Below are 17,007 nucleotides of genomic sequence, written 5' to 3'. Positions count from 1 at the left end.
GGATCAGCTGGACCATTGGGCTGAGGCCAGCTGTATGAGGTTCAACAAGGCCAAGTGCTGGGTCCTCCACTTAGGTCACAGCAACTCCAGGCAGCGCTACAGGCTGGGGGAAGAGTGGCTGGAAAGGTGCCTGGCGGAAGAGGACCTGGGGGTGTTGGTAAACAGCAGGTGAATATGAGCCAGCATGTGCCCAGGTAGCCAAAAAGGCCAACAGCATCCTGGCTTGTATTAGAAATGGTGTGGCCAGCAGGCCCAGGGCAGTGACCGTCCCCTGTACTGGGCACTGGTGAGGCTGCATCTTGAGTCCAGGGGCCAGTCCTGGTGCCTCATGAGAAGAGAGACCTTGAGGTGCTGGAACAAGTTCAGAGAAGGGAACGGAGCTGGTGAAGGGGCTGAAGCACAAGTGTGATGGGAGCGGCTGAGGGACCTGAAGGTGTTTAGCCTGAAAAAAAGGGACTAACGGGAGACCTTCTCACTCTCTACGACTGCCTGAAAGGAGGTTGTAGCATGGAGGGTGTTGGTCTCTTCTCCCAAGTAGCATGTAATAGGACAAGAAGAAATGGTCTCAGGTTGTGCCAGGGAAGGTTCAGATTGGATATGAGGAGGCACTTCTTCATGGAAAAGGTTGTGAAGCAGTGAAACAGGCTGCCTGGGGAAGTGGTGGAGTCACCATCTCTGGAGGGGCTGAAAAGCCATTTAGATGAGGTTCTTAAGGAGACGGTTTAGTGCTAGAGTTGGGTTATGGTTGGACTTGATGATCCTGAGGGTCTCTTCCAGCCGAAATGATTCTATGTTTCTACTGACTGATCAAATTCAGGGCAGTTTTTCCCTTTAATGCCAGTTCCAGGCCTGCACTGTTACGTGAGGTGTCAAAGCTCTCTCACACCCCTACATGCACTTGGCAGGCACAGCCAGGACAAGCTGCAGCCTGTGCTGTTTGACATCCATGCAGTAACGGCCAAGGCATGTGGGACAAGTCACACAGCTTGGCGTGCTGCCATGGGGGGGTACAGGCTTTTCATGAGACAGGCTGGAGGGATCAGGGGTGGGATTCCCTCAAAGTGAAGGAGTTGCTTGGATCTATGGAGCTCCTTTCTGTGGCAACATGGGTTTTCATTGTGACTGAGAGTACCAATGACAAGGCCCTGGGGCTGTGGGGGCACATGGCCATGCCCCCCAGCAAGCTGGGGCCACCGAAAGTGGGGCAGAGCAGTCAGGGAGAGGCACCAGGATGAGGAGGAGAAAGCAGCACTGAAAGACTGTGCTAGGGAAACTGGAAATTATTTCCTTTTCTCGAATAGACTCTTGATGGAACCTGCTACTGCTGCCATTGTAGTGGCCTCTTCCTGGGCTCAGGAGAGTCCTGGAGGTCGGGGCCCCTTTTCTGTAGGGGGCACCGGGGGCTCCCTGGGCGAATGGTCCCTGCCCTGGCCAGCAGTGGAGGGACTGTGGCTGCAGCCATGCAGGGAGAGTACAGGCCTTGAGAAACTTTGGGTTCCACCATCAGGAATATCTTAAGTTTTACAAGGAGAAGTGGCCAGTTCTGTACCGGGGTAGGAGAACAACCCCAACCATCAGGACCTGACACACCGAGCAGTGACCCTGAGGAGAAGGGCCTGGGCACTACAAGGTCCCCACACCAGCCCGTGGTGCACGCTCACCATGAACAAGGCAGCTGCACACGGGGCTGCATGAGGAGGAGCGTGGGGACCCAGACACCTGCAGTTCTCATCCCAGTCGGTTCAGCACTGGTGTGACCCACACACACACGGGTGTGTTCCAGTGTGCGGCTTCCCAGTTTGGAGCAGCAGGGAGGAACTGGAGAGTGCAGGGCTCTGCCAAGGCAGGTTCAGCACCTTGTGCACATGGTGTGGGGTACTGAGGGACCTGGGCTGCTTTGGCCCAGCAGCGCTGGGGAGGCTGCAGCAGTGCAGGAGTAGCCTGAGAGTGCTTGAAGGGTGGTTTCTGAGGGGTGGAGGTTTTCTGCATAGTGGGAAAGAGCATGAGAAAGAAATAATGGCCAAAGTGCAGCTGGGGAGGTCCAGGCTTGACATGAGCAGAAAGGAATGTGATGGAAGGGCAGTGCTGTGGTGGAGCAGGTCAGCAGAGGGAGTCTGCATCAGCCCAAGGCTTTGTGCTTCAAGGAACAGCTGGGGAGGATGGAGAGAGCTCAGCAAAGGAAGGAAGATGCTCAGACAAGAGCAAGGTGGGGCAGCAGGGCAGATGTCTCCAGCCTGCAGGGACAGAGGTGCAGGGGATGCCACAGCACAGGACAGGCTGTCGTGGAGATGATCACGGGATGGAAAGAGGCTGAAAGCCCCACCAGACATGAGCTCCTTCTCCCCTTGGCTATGGCTGTTGTCTGAACCTCTGATGGCTGTGAGGAGACACCTTGTCCTTGCAGCACAGGGGCCTCATGGCCTCCTTGTCCCCAGCCAGGAACCTGGGAGGTGTGGGACCATAGTCCTGCCCTTGGCCTTGCACAGCCCCACATCACACTGTCCCAGGAAGGGCCCTGGGCAACGTGGGAGGGACAGGATCTGATTTCCAAAGGGCAGTCAAGGTTTGGTCCTTTTCTAATGAAACACATCCAGGTTTACTGAGCATCAGAGAGACCTTACTTGCTTTTCCTGACCTGTCATCATTGCCTCCAGTTTTCTGCTCTAAACAGACCCTGGGGTCAGTTGTGTCCTTCAGTGGGACCCATTAACATTACAAGAAACTTTGGAGGTGCATCTGACTTTGACTTCTTGAGAAGTTTCTTCAGGTTCCCCTTAGGGTCTGAGGTTCATGGACCCAGCACCAAACCAACCAGAGGGGTCATTAAAGCGCCTTGGGCTGCTCCTGTGCTGCTGAGCTGGGCTGGGCTCCTGGGACACAGGGAGCTCATGGCAGCGGCAGCGCTGCAGAGAGACAGCTCTGCCCAGGAGCAGCTCCTCTGCACACGCAGCAGGGCTGAGGGCTCTGCCTGGGGATCTCAGGAGACGAGCAAGGCAGAGAGAGATTAAAGGTGGTCAGGACTGGGAGGATGACTGAGAGCTCACTGGAGGAGAAACCTTTGCAGCCCTTGCCATGGTAAGTCTCTGGGTGCAGGGCAGTGCATCTGTAGCTCCTGGAGGCATCTCCTAAAACTGGCTCAGGCACAGCTTGTGGGATCTGTAAGGACGGGGCTCTTGTCAGGCCATGTTGAACAGCTGTGAAGCCGGGTGAGCACCCAGGGGTGCCCAGGGCTGTCCTGCAGAGCAGGGTCCCTGCACCCCAGGGCTGTGCCGGGCAGGGACTCTGCCGCCTGCCAGGGTCAGCGCTCAGCCTGCCCGGGAGATCCCATGGCAGCAGCAGTGGGGGGAAGGAGCGACCCCCAGCAGGGCAGGCAGGGAGCTTGTGGGGTTGAAGGGGGCTGTGTGGGTCAGGGCTGCTCAGAGCTCCAGATCCCCCCACAGACATGGCAGAGGGTCCTTCAGAACAACGACATTAATACAGGAACAGCCGCAGGGAAGGAGTCTGTGCTTTCAGTTTTCCACTCTTGCTCGTCTGGGTGTGCAGTGGGAGATGGGGATTTATTTCTCTCATTGGAGAAGACACTGAGACCCCAGTTCTCGTTAGGACGTGTCTGAGCTGCTCCTGACCCCCTGCACACACAGAGCTGCCCCTGGGCAGTGCCAGGAGGTGTGAGCAGGACAGAGCTGAGCACACAGCGGGTGGGACGGGGTCTGTGACACTGACAGGGAGCAGACCCAGGGACAGACACACAGCTGCAGGCAGCACAGACATGGGCAGGGAGAAGGAGCTCCTACTAGATATGCCAGGGACGGGGTTTAGGAACCCCCCTGCAATTCCCTGCAGTGCAGACACATTTCCCAGTGCAACCCCTGGTCTCCTCTCCTCCCCAGCAGACCCTCTGTCCCAAAGCCATGGGGTCCAGGTCATGAGTCTCCACCTCAGCAGCTGGACCTCCAGGTGAAGGGTTCCTGGAACGGGGTACACAAAAAAGGTGCTAAAAGTACTTGCTCTCCAGTGTCATTATGCAAGTGGCAGCAGCACAGCCGGGTAAGAAGAAGGTTCCACAGCATGCCCGTTTGCCTTTCTGTCCTTGCTGTATTTTCTGGTAGCACTGCAGTGTCCTTCCCTGTTTCTCCACCTGTCCCTGGTGCTCTTGCTCTCTGGGGTTGGGGTGGGAGTGTGGGTCAGTTTTTGTTCTGACACCAGCACAGGGGGTCTTGACCCAGAGGTGTGTTCATGGTATCCAGATGCCCAAGCTGCATTTTAAGTTGTGATGAACTGTTATTCAAACTTAGTAGAAAGAATGAGCGGAAACATCCCTCCATCAGGGAGGGGGTTTTCCATGAGAAACAGCCTGTTTATTTTCCTCAGAGAAGTCACCCATAACATGTAACTGTCTTTCCTCCTTGCACAGGTCCTCATGCCCACAGGCAGCCAATGTCCAACAGCAGCTCCATCACCCAGTTCCTCCTCCTGCTGTTCACAGACACACGGGAGCTGCAGCTCTTGCACTTCTGGCTCTTCCTGGGCATCTACCTGGCTGCCCTCCTGGGCAACGGCCTCATCATCACCACCATAGCCTGGGACCAGCACCTCCACACCCCCATGTACTTCTTCCTGCTCAACCTCGCCCTCCTCGACCTGGGCCTCATCTCCACCACTGTCCCCAAATACATGGCCAACTCCCTCTGGGACACCAGGACCATCTCATACTCAGGATGTGCTGCACAGCTCTTTTCCTTTGCCTTCTTGACAGCAGCAGAGTATTATCTCCTCACTGTCATGTCGTACGACCGCTACGTTGCCATCTGCAAACCCCTGCACTACGGGACCCTCCTGGGCAGCAGAGCTTGTGTCCACATGGCAGCAGCTGCCTGGGCCACTGGGTTTCTCCATGCTCTGCTGCACACGACCAACACATTTTCACTGCCCTTGTGCAAGGGAAATGCCCTGGGCCAGTTCTTCTGTGAAATCCCCCAGATCCTCAAGCTCTCCTGCTCACACTCCTATCTGAGGGAAGTCTGGCTTCTTGTAGTCAGTGCCTGTTTAACTGTTGGCTGTTTTGTGTTCATTGTGGTGTCTTATGTGCAGATCTTGGGGGCCGTGCTGAGGATCCCCTCTGAGCAGGGACGGCACAAAGCCTTGTCCACCTGCCTCCCTCACCTGGCCGTGGTCTCCCTGTTCCTCAGCACTATCATGTTTGCCCACCTGAAGCCCCCCTCCATCTCTTTCCCATCCCTGGACCTGGTGGTGTCTGTTCTGTACTCAGTGGTGCCTCCAGCAGTGAACCCCCTCATCTACAGCATGAGGAACCAGGAGCTCAAGGATGCCTTGAGGAAACTACTTCAATACTCACTACTTCAGGTTTATAAGGTTTGCGTTATCTCACTAGGGCTGCAATAGAAATACCCAGAACTAGCTTTTCATCTTATGTTTCTATATTTTTCAATAGTGCTTTTCCTGGGCTTTGTTTTTTGGTTCATGTCTATAAGAATATATTTCTTGGCCTCCTGTGAGTCTTTTATTGAACCAAAGGCCTCATGTACATATGTATATGCACCCATTGGTTTTGATAAAGTCAATAAATAAAGCAGTAGAAAACAATTTGTCTCAGGTCACATCTCTTCACTCTCCTCTGGAGCTGAGGGATCAGTCCCAGGATGCAGGAGGGTCCAGGAGGCAAATGCTGCCCCATGGAGGAGCAGCCCGGTGGCCTTGGGGCTGCTCATGGGCACCTCAGTTGTCGCTCCCTCTCTGCTGCCTGTGACTCGAGGCTGCTGCTTCCCTGGAGCCGTGACCAAGGGCAAGAGCAGGATGCTGCCTTTTCAGTGCTGGTATCTCCTCAGAAAGACATCGATTTTGTTGAACCTGCAGTGGAACTGGAGCACAGGACTGATTTTGAGCTCAAGGAAGGTCTCGTGGAGAGCAGATACTGGTCTGCAGTCCCATCACACACTGCCTACTGGTTATCTATGGATATCACTCTTGTCCTTCTAACCTTTGTGTGCAAACATGACCAAGAACACACTGACACATCCAGTTTATATACTCTTTGAATTTTGAACTGGGGATGGGGCAGGATGGGAAAGGCAATTTTAAAACAAATGGCTGTGCCCTTGGATTTGTGGGGCTCCTAAGGTCTCATGTAACTTGAGACAGTCCTGTTGTCCCTACAGTGGCATCCCTGAGGCTGCAGACAGGAGCAAGCCATGGGAACCACTTGATCAGAGCTGTGTCTGTGCAAACAGCACCATAAACCCAGGGCCTCCTCAGGGCAGGGCAGAAGACTGGACGCCTCTTCCAAAGCTGGTGTCAGGAATACAGCCCAGGTGCTGCTCCCTCAGGAGGACTCCTGCTCTTTTGGGGTTCTTGATGGATTCAGGGGGACAGGCTCAGAGTCCCAGGGGGGTGTGCTAGGGACCAAGGACTGGACTAAGAGCTTCCTTCTTGTTTGCATGTGTCCAAGAAGGCTGTAGCAGGTCTCGGACTTATCTGTCTGTTGCTGTCCCACCTGCAATAGGAATGACGGCAGATGGTCTCGTGAAGAGGAGCTGTGTGCACCCAGCAGAGCTCAGGGGATCTCCAGGGACAGCATGGGAGGAAACTTTGGAAGGAGGGGCAGGTTACTCAGGAGGAATGGAAGAATTCTGTGAGGTTATGGAGGGAGAAAACTAGAAGGGCCAAAGCCCAACTAGAGCTACACCTGGGTACTGCTGTAAAAGGTAACAAGAAAAGTTTCTATAAATATGTCATTAACAAACGGAGGGCTAAGGAGAATCTCCATCCCCTGATGGATGCAGAGGGAAAAACAGTGACAGAGGATGAGGGAAAGGCTGAGGTACTAAATGCCTTCTTTGCCTCAGTCTTCAATAGTCAGAACAGTTGCTCTCCAGGTACCCAGCCACCTGAGCCAGAAGACAGGGACAGGGAGCAGAATGAATCCCTAATAATCCAAGGGGAAATGGTTGGTGACCTGCTACACCACTTGGACACCCACAAGGCTATGGGGCCAGATGGGATACACGCAAGGGTGCTAAAGAAGCTGGCGGAGGTGATCACTGAGCCATTTTCCATAACCCACCAGCAATTCTGGCTAACTGGGGAGGTACCAGTTCACTGGAAGTTGACTAACATGACACCCATCTAGAGGAAGGGCCAGAAAGACAATCTGGGGAACTATGGACCTGTCAGTCCAACCTAGGTGATGGGCAAGGTCATGGAGCAAATGATCTTGAGTAACATCACACAGCACTTACAAGAGAACCATGTGATCAGGTCCAGTCAACATGGGTTTATGAAAGGCAGGTCCTATTTGACCAACCTGATCTCCTTCTATGAGAAGGTGACCCACCTAGTAGATGAGGGAAAAGCTGTGGGTGTTGTGTACTTAGACTGCAGTAAAGCCTTTGACACCCTATCCCACAGCATCTCCTGGAGAAGCTGCAGCTCATGGCCTGGATGGTGTATCTGTGATGGGTAAAGATCTATCTGGAGGGCCGAGCCCTAAGAGTTGTGGTGAACAGAGACAATTCCAGTTGGCGGCCAGTCAGGAGTGGTGTCCCCAGGGCTCAGTATTGGGGCCAGTTCTATTTAATCTGTGATCTGGATGAGGGGATCGAGTGCACCCTTAGTAAGTTTGTAGATGACACCAAATTGTGTGGAAGTGTTGATCTGTTGGAGGGTGGAAAGGCCATACAGAGGGACCAGAACCATCTGGATCATTGGGCTGAGGCCATTTGTATGAGGTTTAACAAGCCCAAATCCCAGGTGCTGCAGCTGGGTCACAAAAACCCCAGGCAGCGTTACAGGCTCAGGGAAGAGGGGATGGAAAATTGCCTGGTGAAAAGGAATCAGGGGGTGTTGATTGACAATCGGCTGAACATGAGCCTGTGTGTGCCCAGGTGGCCAAAAAGGCCACCAGCATCCTGGCTTGTATCAGGAATAGTGTGGCCAGCAGGACTAGAGAAGTGATTGTACTCAGCACTAGTGAGGCCCCACTTTGAATCAGTTTTGTGTCCCTCTTCATTAGAAGGACATTGAGGTACTAGAGAGAGTGCAGAGGAGGCGACGAAGCTGCTCAGTGTCTGGAGCAGAAGTGTGATGAGGAGCGGCTGAGGGACCAGGTGGGTTCAGCCTGGAGAACAGGAGGCTGAGGGGAGACCTTCTTGCTGTCCACAACTGCATGAAAGGAGGTTGAACATGGAGGGGGTTGGTCTCTCTTCTCCTAAGTAGCAAGTGATAGGACAAGAGGAAATGGCCCCAAATTATGCCAGGGAAGGTTCAGATTGGATATTGGGAAAAAAATCTTCCTGGAAAGGGTTGTCAGGCATTGGAACAGGCAGCTCAGGGCAGTGGTGGCATCACCATTCCTGCAGGGGTTTATAAGATGTTTAGACGAGGTTCTTAGGGACACGGTTTAGTTCTAGATTTAGGTTGTGGTTGGATTCAATGGTCCTGAGGGTCTCTTCCAACTGAAATGATTCTATGATTCTCTATTATCAACTGGAATATTCTTCTATCACATCTTCTAAGTGCTCTTCACATATCTGCCTCTTCACCTACAGTCCTGAAACTTAGCTAATTAGATGCACAAGTGTTGAATACTAATTGTAAATGATGAAAGCACCATCGCTCTATCAGTCTGGTCTGATACCTTCCCGTCCCAGGCAAACACCTCAGGTACATGGGGCCTCTTGAGGTTTGCACTGGGTGCTTATAGTGAGACCATGGAGCTCAGCCCGAAAACCTGAGAACTCCCCTCAAAACTGAAAACCAAACCAACAAAAACAACAACAAAAAGAAAAAAAAAAACCACACTCATTTTTTTCATCAAATGAAATAATTCAATATTTCCAATAAAATGCCTGTGGAATTTCTATCCTGCCAAAATATGAATTTTCAGAATGTGTATGGACTGTGGGAGATGAAACGTTGGCCTTTCCCTGTGCTTGCAGTGCCAGAACTCTGTCTATCACTATGTGTATTTAATCCCCTGGACATCCAGGAGTTTCCACCTGTCCTTGCCCAGCTCACCGTATCTGAACTCATCTCTTCAGAAGCCTGTCTGGACATTTGCACTTTCCATCGCTCCCCAGAGGTTCTTCACCTCTCACTCTTGGCTCATTCAGAGCCTCTCAGCTCTCACTCTGCTTTGAGCTTCAGGCAGGTAAAGTCTTTCAGCAGTTGCTCTCGTACTCGCTATAGACAACTCTTGAGTTATGGCAATGGACCTCTCTGGAAACTACTTAATTTAACCACAGAACTGAGAAACATCATTAAGTTCTATTGTGTTTCCTTTTTTTTTCTCTTTTTCTGTTTCCTCTAATTAAAAATTCCCGGGTGCCTGTTTACATCCAGTTCTCTAAGGAAACATTAAGCAATCCTGCGAAGAAGCTGTAAAAATCAGTGCAAACTTCAGTGCAGAATCTGATGTAAAGAAATGTGCTGGAAATCCCAGGGGCCAATGAGCAGAACAGGGAGTTTGGGGAGCTGGTTATAGATTTCCTGCTAACAGTTTGAGTAGAGAAACATTCTTCACAGAACTGCTCTGTTTATTTGACACCTTTTAGGTCTCCTCCTCTGCCTGTATTTTTATTTTCTTGTTCCTCCACCTCTTCCTTCTTCCAAAACGTTTCCAAGGGAAAGATTCCTGGAATCACAGAGCAACTCAGGTGTGAACATCATCTTGTCTCCCTGTCCTGCTCAGGGCAGTGTGACCCCGGTGAGGTTGTCCGAGGCCTCTGCCCAGTTTTGCACCATCCACTAAGGAGCTGAAGGTTCACTGTGTCACATCATACAGGGGGAGAATAGAGACGTTCAACAGTGTTGGCCCAAGCGCTGGTCACTGAGGGATCCCACTGGTAACTGTCTCTGTGGGCACTTTTATCACTGGTGACATTTGGGCTCTACGGGGGACTATAGATGCTATATAAAATGCTATATAAAAAGATGTGCTCATGCTTTTGTGACTCTAGTGTATTGAAAAATTAAAATGTCATGAGTTTGCCTGTTTAAGAGTTGGGGTGTTCAGCTGGAGAAGAGAGGCTCCTGGGAGACCTTATTGCAGCCTTTCTGGACTGAAAAGGGGCCGATAAGAACAATGGGGACAGACTTTTGAGCAGGGACTGTTGCGATAGGACAAAGGGTGATGGTTTAAACTAGAAGAGGGGAGAGTCAAGGAATGAAATGAGGAAGAGATTTTTTACACTGAGGGTGGCAAAACACTGGGACAGGCTTCCCAGAGAGGGGGTGGATGAACCATCCCGGAGACATCCCAGTCCAGGCTGGACGGGGCTCTGAGCAACCTGAGCTGCTGAAGATGTCCCTGATCACCGAGGGGAGTTGGACCAGACGGGCTGTGAATGTCACTGCCAACTCAAACTACTTTGTGATTCTAGGATTCAGTGACAGAAAGGACTGGATGCATCGATGCTGATAACCAGAAAAGGTCTTGTCTGGCTTGTGCGAGCCAGGCTGGCAGGTTCACCCAGCAGCTCTCCCCACCCGAGTGGAGAGCTGACCCACCTGTGTACAACCGACCCTGCCCCTGCCCCACAGTGCCCAGAGGATGCTGCCCAGGGCCCCAGGATGGACATTTGTGGGGGAGTATTGGGAGCACTGGGAGGTTTACTGGGAGCACTGGGGGTTTACTGGGACTTCTTGGAGGTTTACTGGGAACAATGGGGGTTGCTGGGATCACTGGAGAGGATAGTGGGGGTTACTACATACACTAGAAAGATTAGTGGGGGAGTACTGGGAATACTGGGAGGGCTACTGGGAGCATGTGGGGTTGCCTGAGTGTTACTGGGGGTACTAGGTTGTTACTGGGAGCACTGGGAGGGCTACTGGGAACACTGGGGGTTTACTGGGAGTCCTTGCAGGATTACTGTGAACAATGGGGGTTGCTGTGAGCACTGGAGGGGTTAGTGGGGGCCACTGGGTGCTCTGGGGAGATGTCTGGGAACACTGGGCGTTGCTGGGGAGTTACTGGGAGCACTAGGTGGTTACTGGGAGCACTGGGAAGGTTACTGGGAACAGTAGTTTTATTAGTGGGGGGTTTCTGGGAACACTGGGGGGGTTACTGGGAGCACTGGGGGTTTACTGGGAGTTCTTGCAGGATTACTGCTGTTAGAGGATGTAGGAAGGCAGCTAGGATAGCCAAGGCCTCCTTAGAATGACAGATGGCGAGAGGGGTCAAGGACAGCAAAAAGAACTTTTTCAAATACATAGCAGATAAAACTAATACCAGAGGCAATGTAGGCCCACTGATGAATGGGGTGGGTGCCCTGGTGGCAGAAGATACAGAGAAGGCAGAATTACTGAATGCCTTCTTTGTCTCTGTCTACTCTGCTGGGGGCTGTCCTGGGGAGCCCTGTACCCCTGAGACCCCGGATGAAGCCAGGTCAATGGAGGAGTTTGCTTTAGTCGATGAGGACTGGGTTAGGGAGCAATTAAATAGTCTGGACATTCATAAATCCATGGGTCCAGATGGGATGCACCCGCGGGTGCTGAGGGAGCTGGCTGAAGTCATTGCTGGACCGCTCTCCATCATCTTTGCCAAGTCTTGGGAAATGGGAGAGGTGCCCGAGGATTGGAGGAAAGCAAATGTCACTGCAGTCTTCAAAAAGGGCAAGAAGGAGGACCCGGGTAATTATAGACCGGTCAGCCTCACCTCTGTCCCTGGGAAAGTAATGGAACAGCTTGTCCTTGGTGCCATCTCAAGGCATATCAAGGATAAGAGGGTTATTAGGGGCAGTCAGCATGGCTTTACCAAGGGTAGGTCATGCTTGACCAACCTCATAGCCTTTTATGAGAATGTAACAAGGTGGATGGATGATGGCAGAGCGGTGGATGTGGTCTACCTTGACTTCAGTAAAGCCTTTGACACAGTCTCCCACAGCATCCTCACAGCTAAGTTGAGGAGGTGTGGTCTAGACAATAGAGTAGTGAGGTGGGTTGCAAACTGGCTTAGGGAGAGAAGCCAGAGAGTGGTAGTCAATGGTGCGGAGTCTAGTTGGAGGCCAGTATCTAGTGGAGTGCCCCAGGGGTCAGTGTTGGGGCCAATATTATTCAATATATTCATTAACGACTTGGACGAGGGTATTGAGTGTACTATCAGCAAGTTTGCTGATGACACTAAGCTGGGAGGAGTGGCTGACACGCCGGAGGGCTGTGCTGCCATCCAGCGGGACCTGGACAGGCTGGAGAGTTGGGCGGGGAATAACCTGATGAAATTGAACAAGGGCAAGTGTAGAGTCCTGCATCTGGGCAGGAACAACCCCAGGTTCCACTATAGGTTGGGAGATTACATATTAGAGAGCAGTGTAGGGGAAAGGGACCTGGGGGTCCTGGTGGACAACAGGATGACCATGAGCCAGCACTGGGCCCTTGTGGCCAGGAAGGCCAATGGCATCCTGGGGTGTATTAGAAGGGGGGTGGTTAGTAGATCGAGAGAGGTCCTCCTTCCCCTCTACTCCACCCTGGTGAGACCACATCTGGAATATTGTGTCCAGTTCTGGGCCCCTCAGTTCAAGAAGGACAGGGAACTGCTGGAGAGGGTCCAGCATAGGGCAACGAAGATGATTAAGGGAGTGGAGCACCTCCCTTATGAAGAAAGGCTGAGGGAGCTAGGTCTCTTTAGTTTGGAGAAGAGGAGACTAAGGGGGGACCTTATTAATGTTTATAAATATATAAAGGGTGAGTCCCATGGGGATGGAGCCAGGCTCTTCTCGGTGGCAAACAATGATAGGACAAGGGGTAATGGGATCAAGCTGGAACACAAGAGGTTCCACTTAAATTTGAGAAGAAACTTCTTCCCAGTGAGGGTGACAGAGCACTGGAACAGGCTGCCCAGGGAAGTTGTGGAGTCTCCTTCTCTGGAGACATTCAAAACCCACCTGGACATGTTCCTGTGCGACCTCACCTGGGCGTTCCTGCTCCAGCAGGGGGATTGGACTAGATGATCTTTTGAGGTCCCTTCCAATCCCAAACATACTGTGATACTGTGATACTGTGATACTGGAAACATTGGGGGTTTCTAGGGCTTTACTGGGAGGGTTATTGGGAGTGTAACTGGGAACATTAGAAGGATGAGTTCGGGGTTATTGGGAACATTGTTGGGGTTACTGGGAACATTCCAGTTGGTGGGGGTTTACTGGGAGCACTAGGTGGTTGCTGGGAGCACTGGGAGGGTTATTGGGAGCACTGAGGGTTTATTGGGAATTTTTGGAAGATTACTGGGAACAATTGGGGTTGCTGGGAGCACTGGAGGGGTTAGTGGGGGCTACTGGGAGCACTGGGAGGGGTTACTGGGAGCACTGGGAGGGGTTACTGGGAACAGTGGGGGTTGCTGAGGGCTCACATGAAAGCACTAGGTGGTTACTGGGATCACTGGGAGGGCTAGCGGGTGATTACTGGGAGCAATGAGGGGATTGCTGAGGCTCACTGCGAGCACTGGGGGGCTGCTGGGAGCACTGAGAGGTTTCCTGAGAGCACTGCGAGGTTTACTGGGAGGATTACTGGAAACAGTAGGAGGATTAGTGGGGGGTTAATGGGAACACAACATGGTTACTGGGAGCACTGTGGGGAGCCTGCTGGGAGCACAAGGACAGTTAGTGGGAGCACTGGGGGTTAACTGGGAGTTCTTGGAAGACTACTGGGAACAATGGGGGCTGCTGGGAGCACTGGAAAGGTTAGTTGGGGGCTACTGTGAGCACTGGAGCGGTTAGTGAGAGGGTTACTGGAAGCACTGGAGGGGTTAGTGGGGGTTACTGGGGGCACTGGAGGGGTTAACGGGAGCATTACTGGGAGCACTGGAGGGTTACTGGGAGCACTGGAGGGGTCAGTGGGAGGGTTACTGGGAGCATTGGGGTGATACTGCTGTGGGTCCATCACAACCCACCAGCTCAGGGTGAGGACGTTGCCGAGGCCTCTCCAGCAGCTGAGAGCGGCCTCAGTCACAGGCCCTGCTTGTCGTGGGGTTTGAACTGCCCTGATGTTTCTGGAAGGATGACTCAGCCAGACACAGTCCAGGAGGTTCAGCAAGTGCATCCATGGGAAATCCTGATGCAAAGGGTGGAGGAGCCGACCAGGAGAGGAGCTGCTGCACCTCATCCTCACTAACAAGGAAGGGCTGAGTGAGGCGGTAAAGGTTGAGGGCTGCCTTGGCTGCAGCGACCATGAGATGGTGGAGTTCAGGATCTCGTGTGGCAGGAGCAGGACAGCAAGCAGAATTGCAACCCTGGATTTCAGCAGGGCAAACTTTGGCCTGTTCAGGCAATTGCTGGAGGAAATCCCGTGGGCAAGGCTGCTTGAAGGTAAATCCATAAATCCATGGGTCCAGATGGGATGCACCCGCGGGTGTTGAGGGAGCTGGCTGAGGTCATTGCTGGGCCGCTCTCCATCATCTTTGCTAAGTTGTGGCAAACGGGAGAGGTGACTGACGACTGGAGGGAAGCAAATGTCACTGCAGTCTTCAAAAAGGGCAAGAAGGAGGACCCGGAGAACTCTAGACCGGTCAGCCTCACCTCCATCCCTGGGAAAGTGATGGAACGACAATATACTTCTTCCCCTGGCAAGAAGTATCTCTGCAGAGCAGACACAACTAACTTTACTGATTACTTCAGGTTGTCTCAAAGGATGTGACCCTGGAGCCCCAGGGACACCTGGAGGAGCCCGGAGGGGACAGAGAAAGGGACATCATGGGCTGCTCCTGTGCTGCTGAGCTGGGCTGGGCTCCTGGGACACAGGGAGCTCATGGCAGCGGCAGCACTGCAGAGAGACAGCTCTGCCCAGGAGCAGCTCCTCTGCACACGCAGCAGGGCTGAGGGCTCTGCCTGCAGCACCGAGGAGCCAGGGAGGGAAACGCAGTCTGGGCTGGGAGGATGCTCAGAGATCACTGGAAATCCTCTCAGATATGAAGTCTGTGGCTGCAGGGCATTGCATCTGCAAATCATGGTAGGATCTCAGAAAGCTGTCACAGTTCAGAGCCTGCGAGAGATATAAGTACAGCTCTCAGAGGTTCTCTGATCAGAGGGGAGGATGTGCTGCAGAGCAGGGGTTGCCTTCTGCACTGTCAGTGACAAGACGTGAATGCTGCGTTCTCCCCAGGATGGCTGTGGGGTGTAAATGTCAATGTGCAGGCAGGGGTGCCCAGGGCTGTCCTGCAGAGCAGGGTCCCTGCACCCCAGGGCTGTGCCGGGCAGGGACTCTGCCGCCTGCCAGGGTCAGCGCTCAGCCTGCCCGGGAGATCCCAGCAACACTGAGGGGAGAAGCTGTGGGGGGAAGGAGCGGCCCCCGGCAGGGCAGGGTCCTTCTGCTGCTGGGTTCTCCGTGGGTCAGGGCTGGTCACTGCTCCAGCTCATTCCAGAATATTGACAAGAGGAGGTTTCAAGGAGAAGAAGAAGACAAAGAGTACTACAAAGATAAGGAACCTCCCTGAGTCTGTGCTTTCAGTCTCCTACTCTGGGGAATGGGTGGTGATTAAGGCAGTTTTTAATTTTAAACCAATACTTGAGACACGTGAACTGCAGTAGGTCTTCAAGAGAATCCTGGCATGCCTTGCCTCTCCTCTGCCTATGCAGAACCAGCATCACCTTTGCTGGACACCTTACACTTTATCTATAATCTGTTTTCCAGCCTGCAAACAGCAAGATGCCCCCAGGCAGTGCCCTGTGAACAGGCAGGATCTGTAGGGCCAGGGGGAAGGCACAGAGGGCGGGATGGTCTGTGAGCACTGACAGGGAAGAGACATGGACAGGGAAACACCGCCCAGGGGAGAATCTCCAGGCAGCAGGGAAATGATCAGAAATGAGAAGAAACTGAACCCAGAATGGTTATGGGAGGGAGAACAGAGAAAAGTCCCTGTGACCCCCTGCAGGTCAGATCCCTCCTGTGAGCAGCCCCCTGGCCTCCTCTCCCACCCAGCAAAGCCTCTGCCCTCAGGGCCGGGGGCTCCAAGGCATGAAGCAGCTCCTGTGCAGCCAGAGCTCCAGTTCCTCTGCAGAGCACAGGGGCTGAGAGCAGCTGCCCGGCACTGTTGGTGTCTGGGAGGTGGCTGCACAGCTGGGGAAGGGTGACGCTGTCTGAGTGCCCGGCTGCCTCTGCCCTGGCCTCTCTCACACCCACCCTCACCGCATTGTCCTTCTTGCTCCCCTGCTCTGGGTCACTGCTGTTGGGATCTTGTTCTTGCTGTCAGGCTCTCTGGGGATGGCAGTTTCAGCTGCAGAGTCACAGCCTGATCTTGTGGGTCCTTTCCTGCAGGTGTGTCCATGGGCACACGTGTCCCAGCTTTGCTCTGACCTGTGGGCTGTGGGCAATGCAGTCTGTGGGGCTGGGGAATGAGCTCTGTGTGTCTTGGGCTAAGCGTGGGGTGCTGAGAGCTTAGGAAAGGGTGAGACCTGTCATGGTCTGAGGTGGGTCCCTCTGCTCTCAGCAGCGCCTGGTGGCTTTTCAGGGTAACATGGGAGTGTGATCAGCCTCCATCTCAGAAAGGTGCCAGCCCAGGGCAGCTGGAGCAAGACAGAGGGACAGAGCAGCTGCCCTCACTCTGCACTGACCCACAGGCACCCTCTGGTCTCGCAGGACTCGCTCTGTTCTCCCTGAGTGCAGCAGAAAGAAATACAAGAACACTCACTAGGGGAAATGGGGAGCAAATGTAAAAAACATAGAACTCTTAAACTGCCTTGACACTTCCCATACCATAGCATTGGCAGCGCAGATGCTGACAGGCCTTTCTGCATTACAAGTGGTTTCACCTTAGAAAGTTGAACACCAGGTCTGATCCCTGTCCCTGCCCAGTTCTGTAGAGGTGGATTGATTTACCAAGAGTGCGCAGGCAGAGCCATCAAACAAGGCTCTGGCCATGGAGCTGGAGGAATATGCCCTGTAAAAGAAGAGTCTCTGTTTGTGATACGTGGAGCATCTTTGCAAAATAGTTTTCATTGTACTTGAAAAAGTCTCACCTAACTTGTAACAGTTTTTCCTCCTATGACAGTGCCTCCTGTCCAA

The 17,007-nt window shown here is 53.1% G+C and overlaps 1 protein-coding gene across 1 annotated transcript; it reads left to right on the top strand.

Annotated features, from left to right (window-relative positions):
- Positions 1-4,437: 4,437 nt before the first annotated feature.
- Positions 4,438-5,403, top strand: LOC309447219 (olfactory receptor 14J1-like; the record flags this gene model as incomplete). The annotated part of the gene is made up of 1 exon (XM_082067622.1): positions 4,438-5,403. The coding sequence occupies one exon, from the start codon at positions 4,438-4,440 to the stop codon at positions 5,401-5,403; it is 966 nt and encodes a 321-aa protein (XP_081923748.1).
- Between the last annotated feature and the right edge of the window lie 11,604 nt (positions 5,404-17,007).

The sequence above is a fragment of the Streptopelia decaocto genome, assembly GCF_964273445.1.
Source record: "Streptopelia decaocto genome assembly, chromosome: 17".
In the NCBI taxonomy this organism is placed as follows: domain Eukaryota; kingdom Metazoa; phylum Chordata; class Aves; order Columbiformes; family Columbidae; genus Streptopelia; species Streptopelia decaocto.
This window is presented reverse-complemented; position numbering and strand designations above follow the sequence as displayed.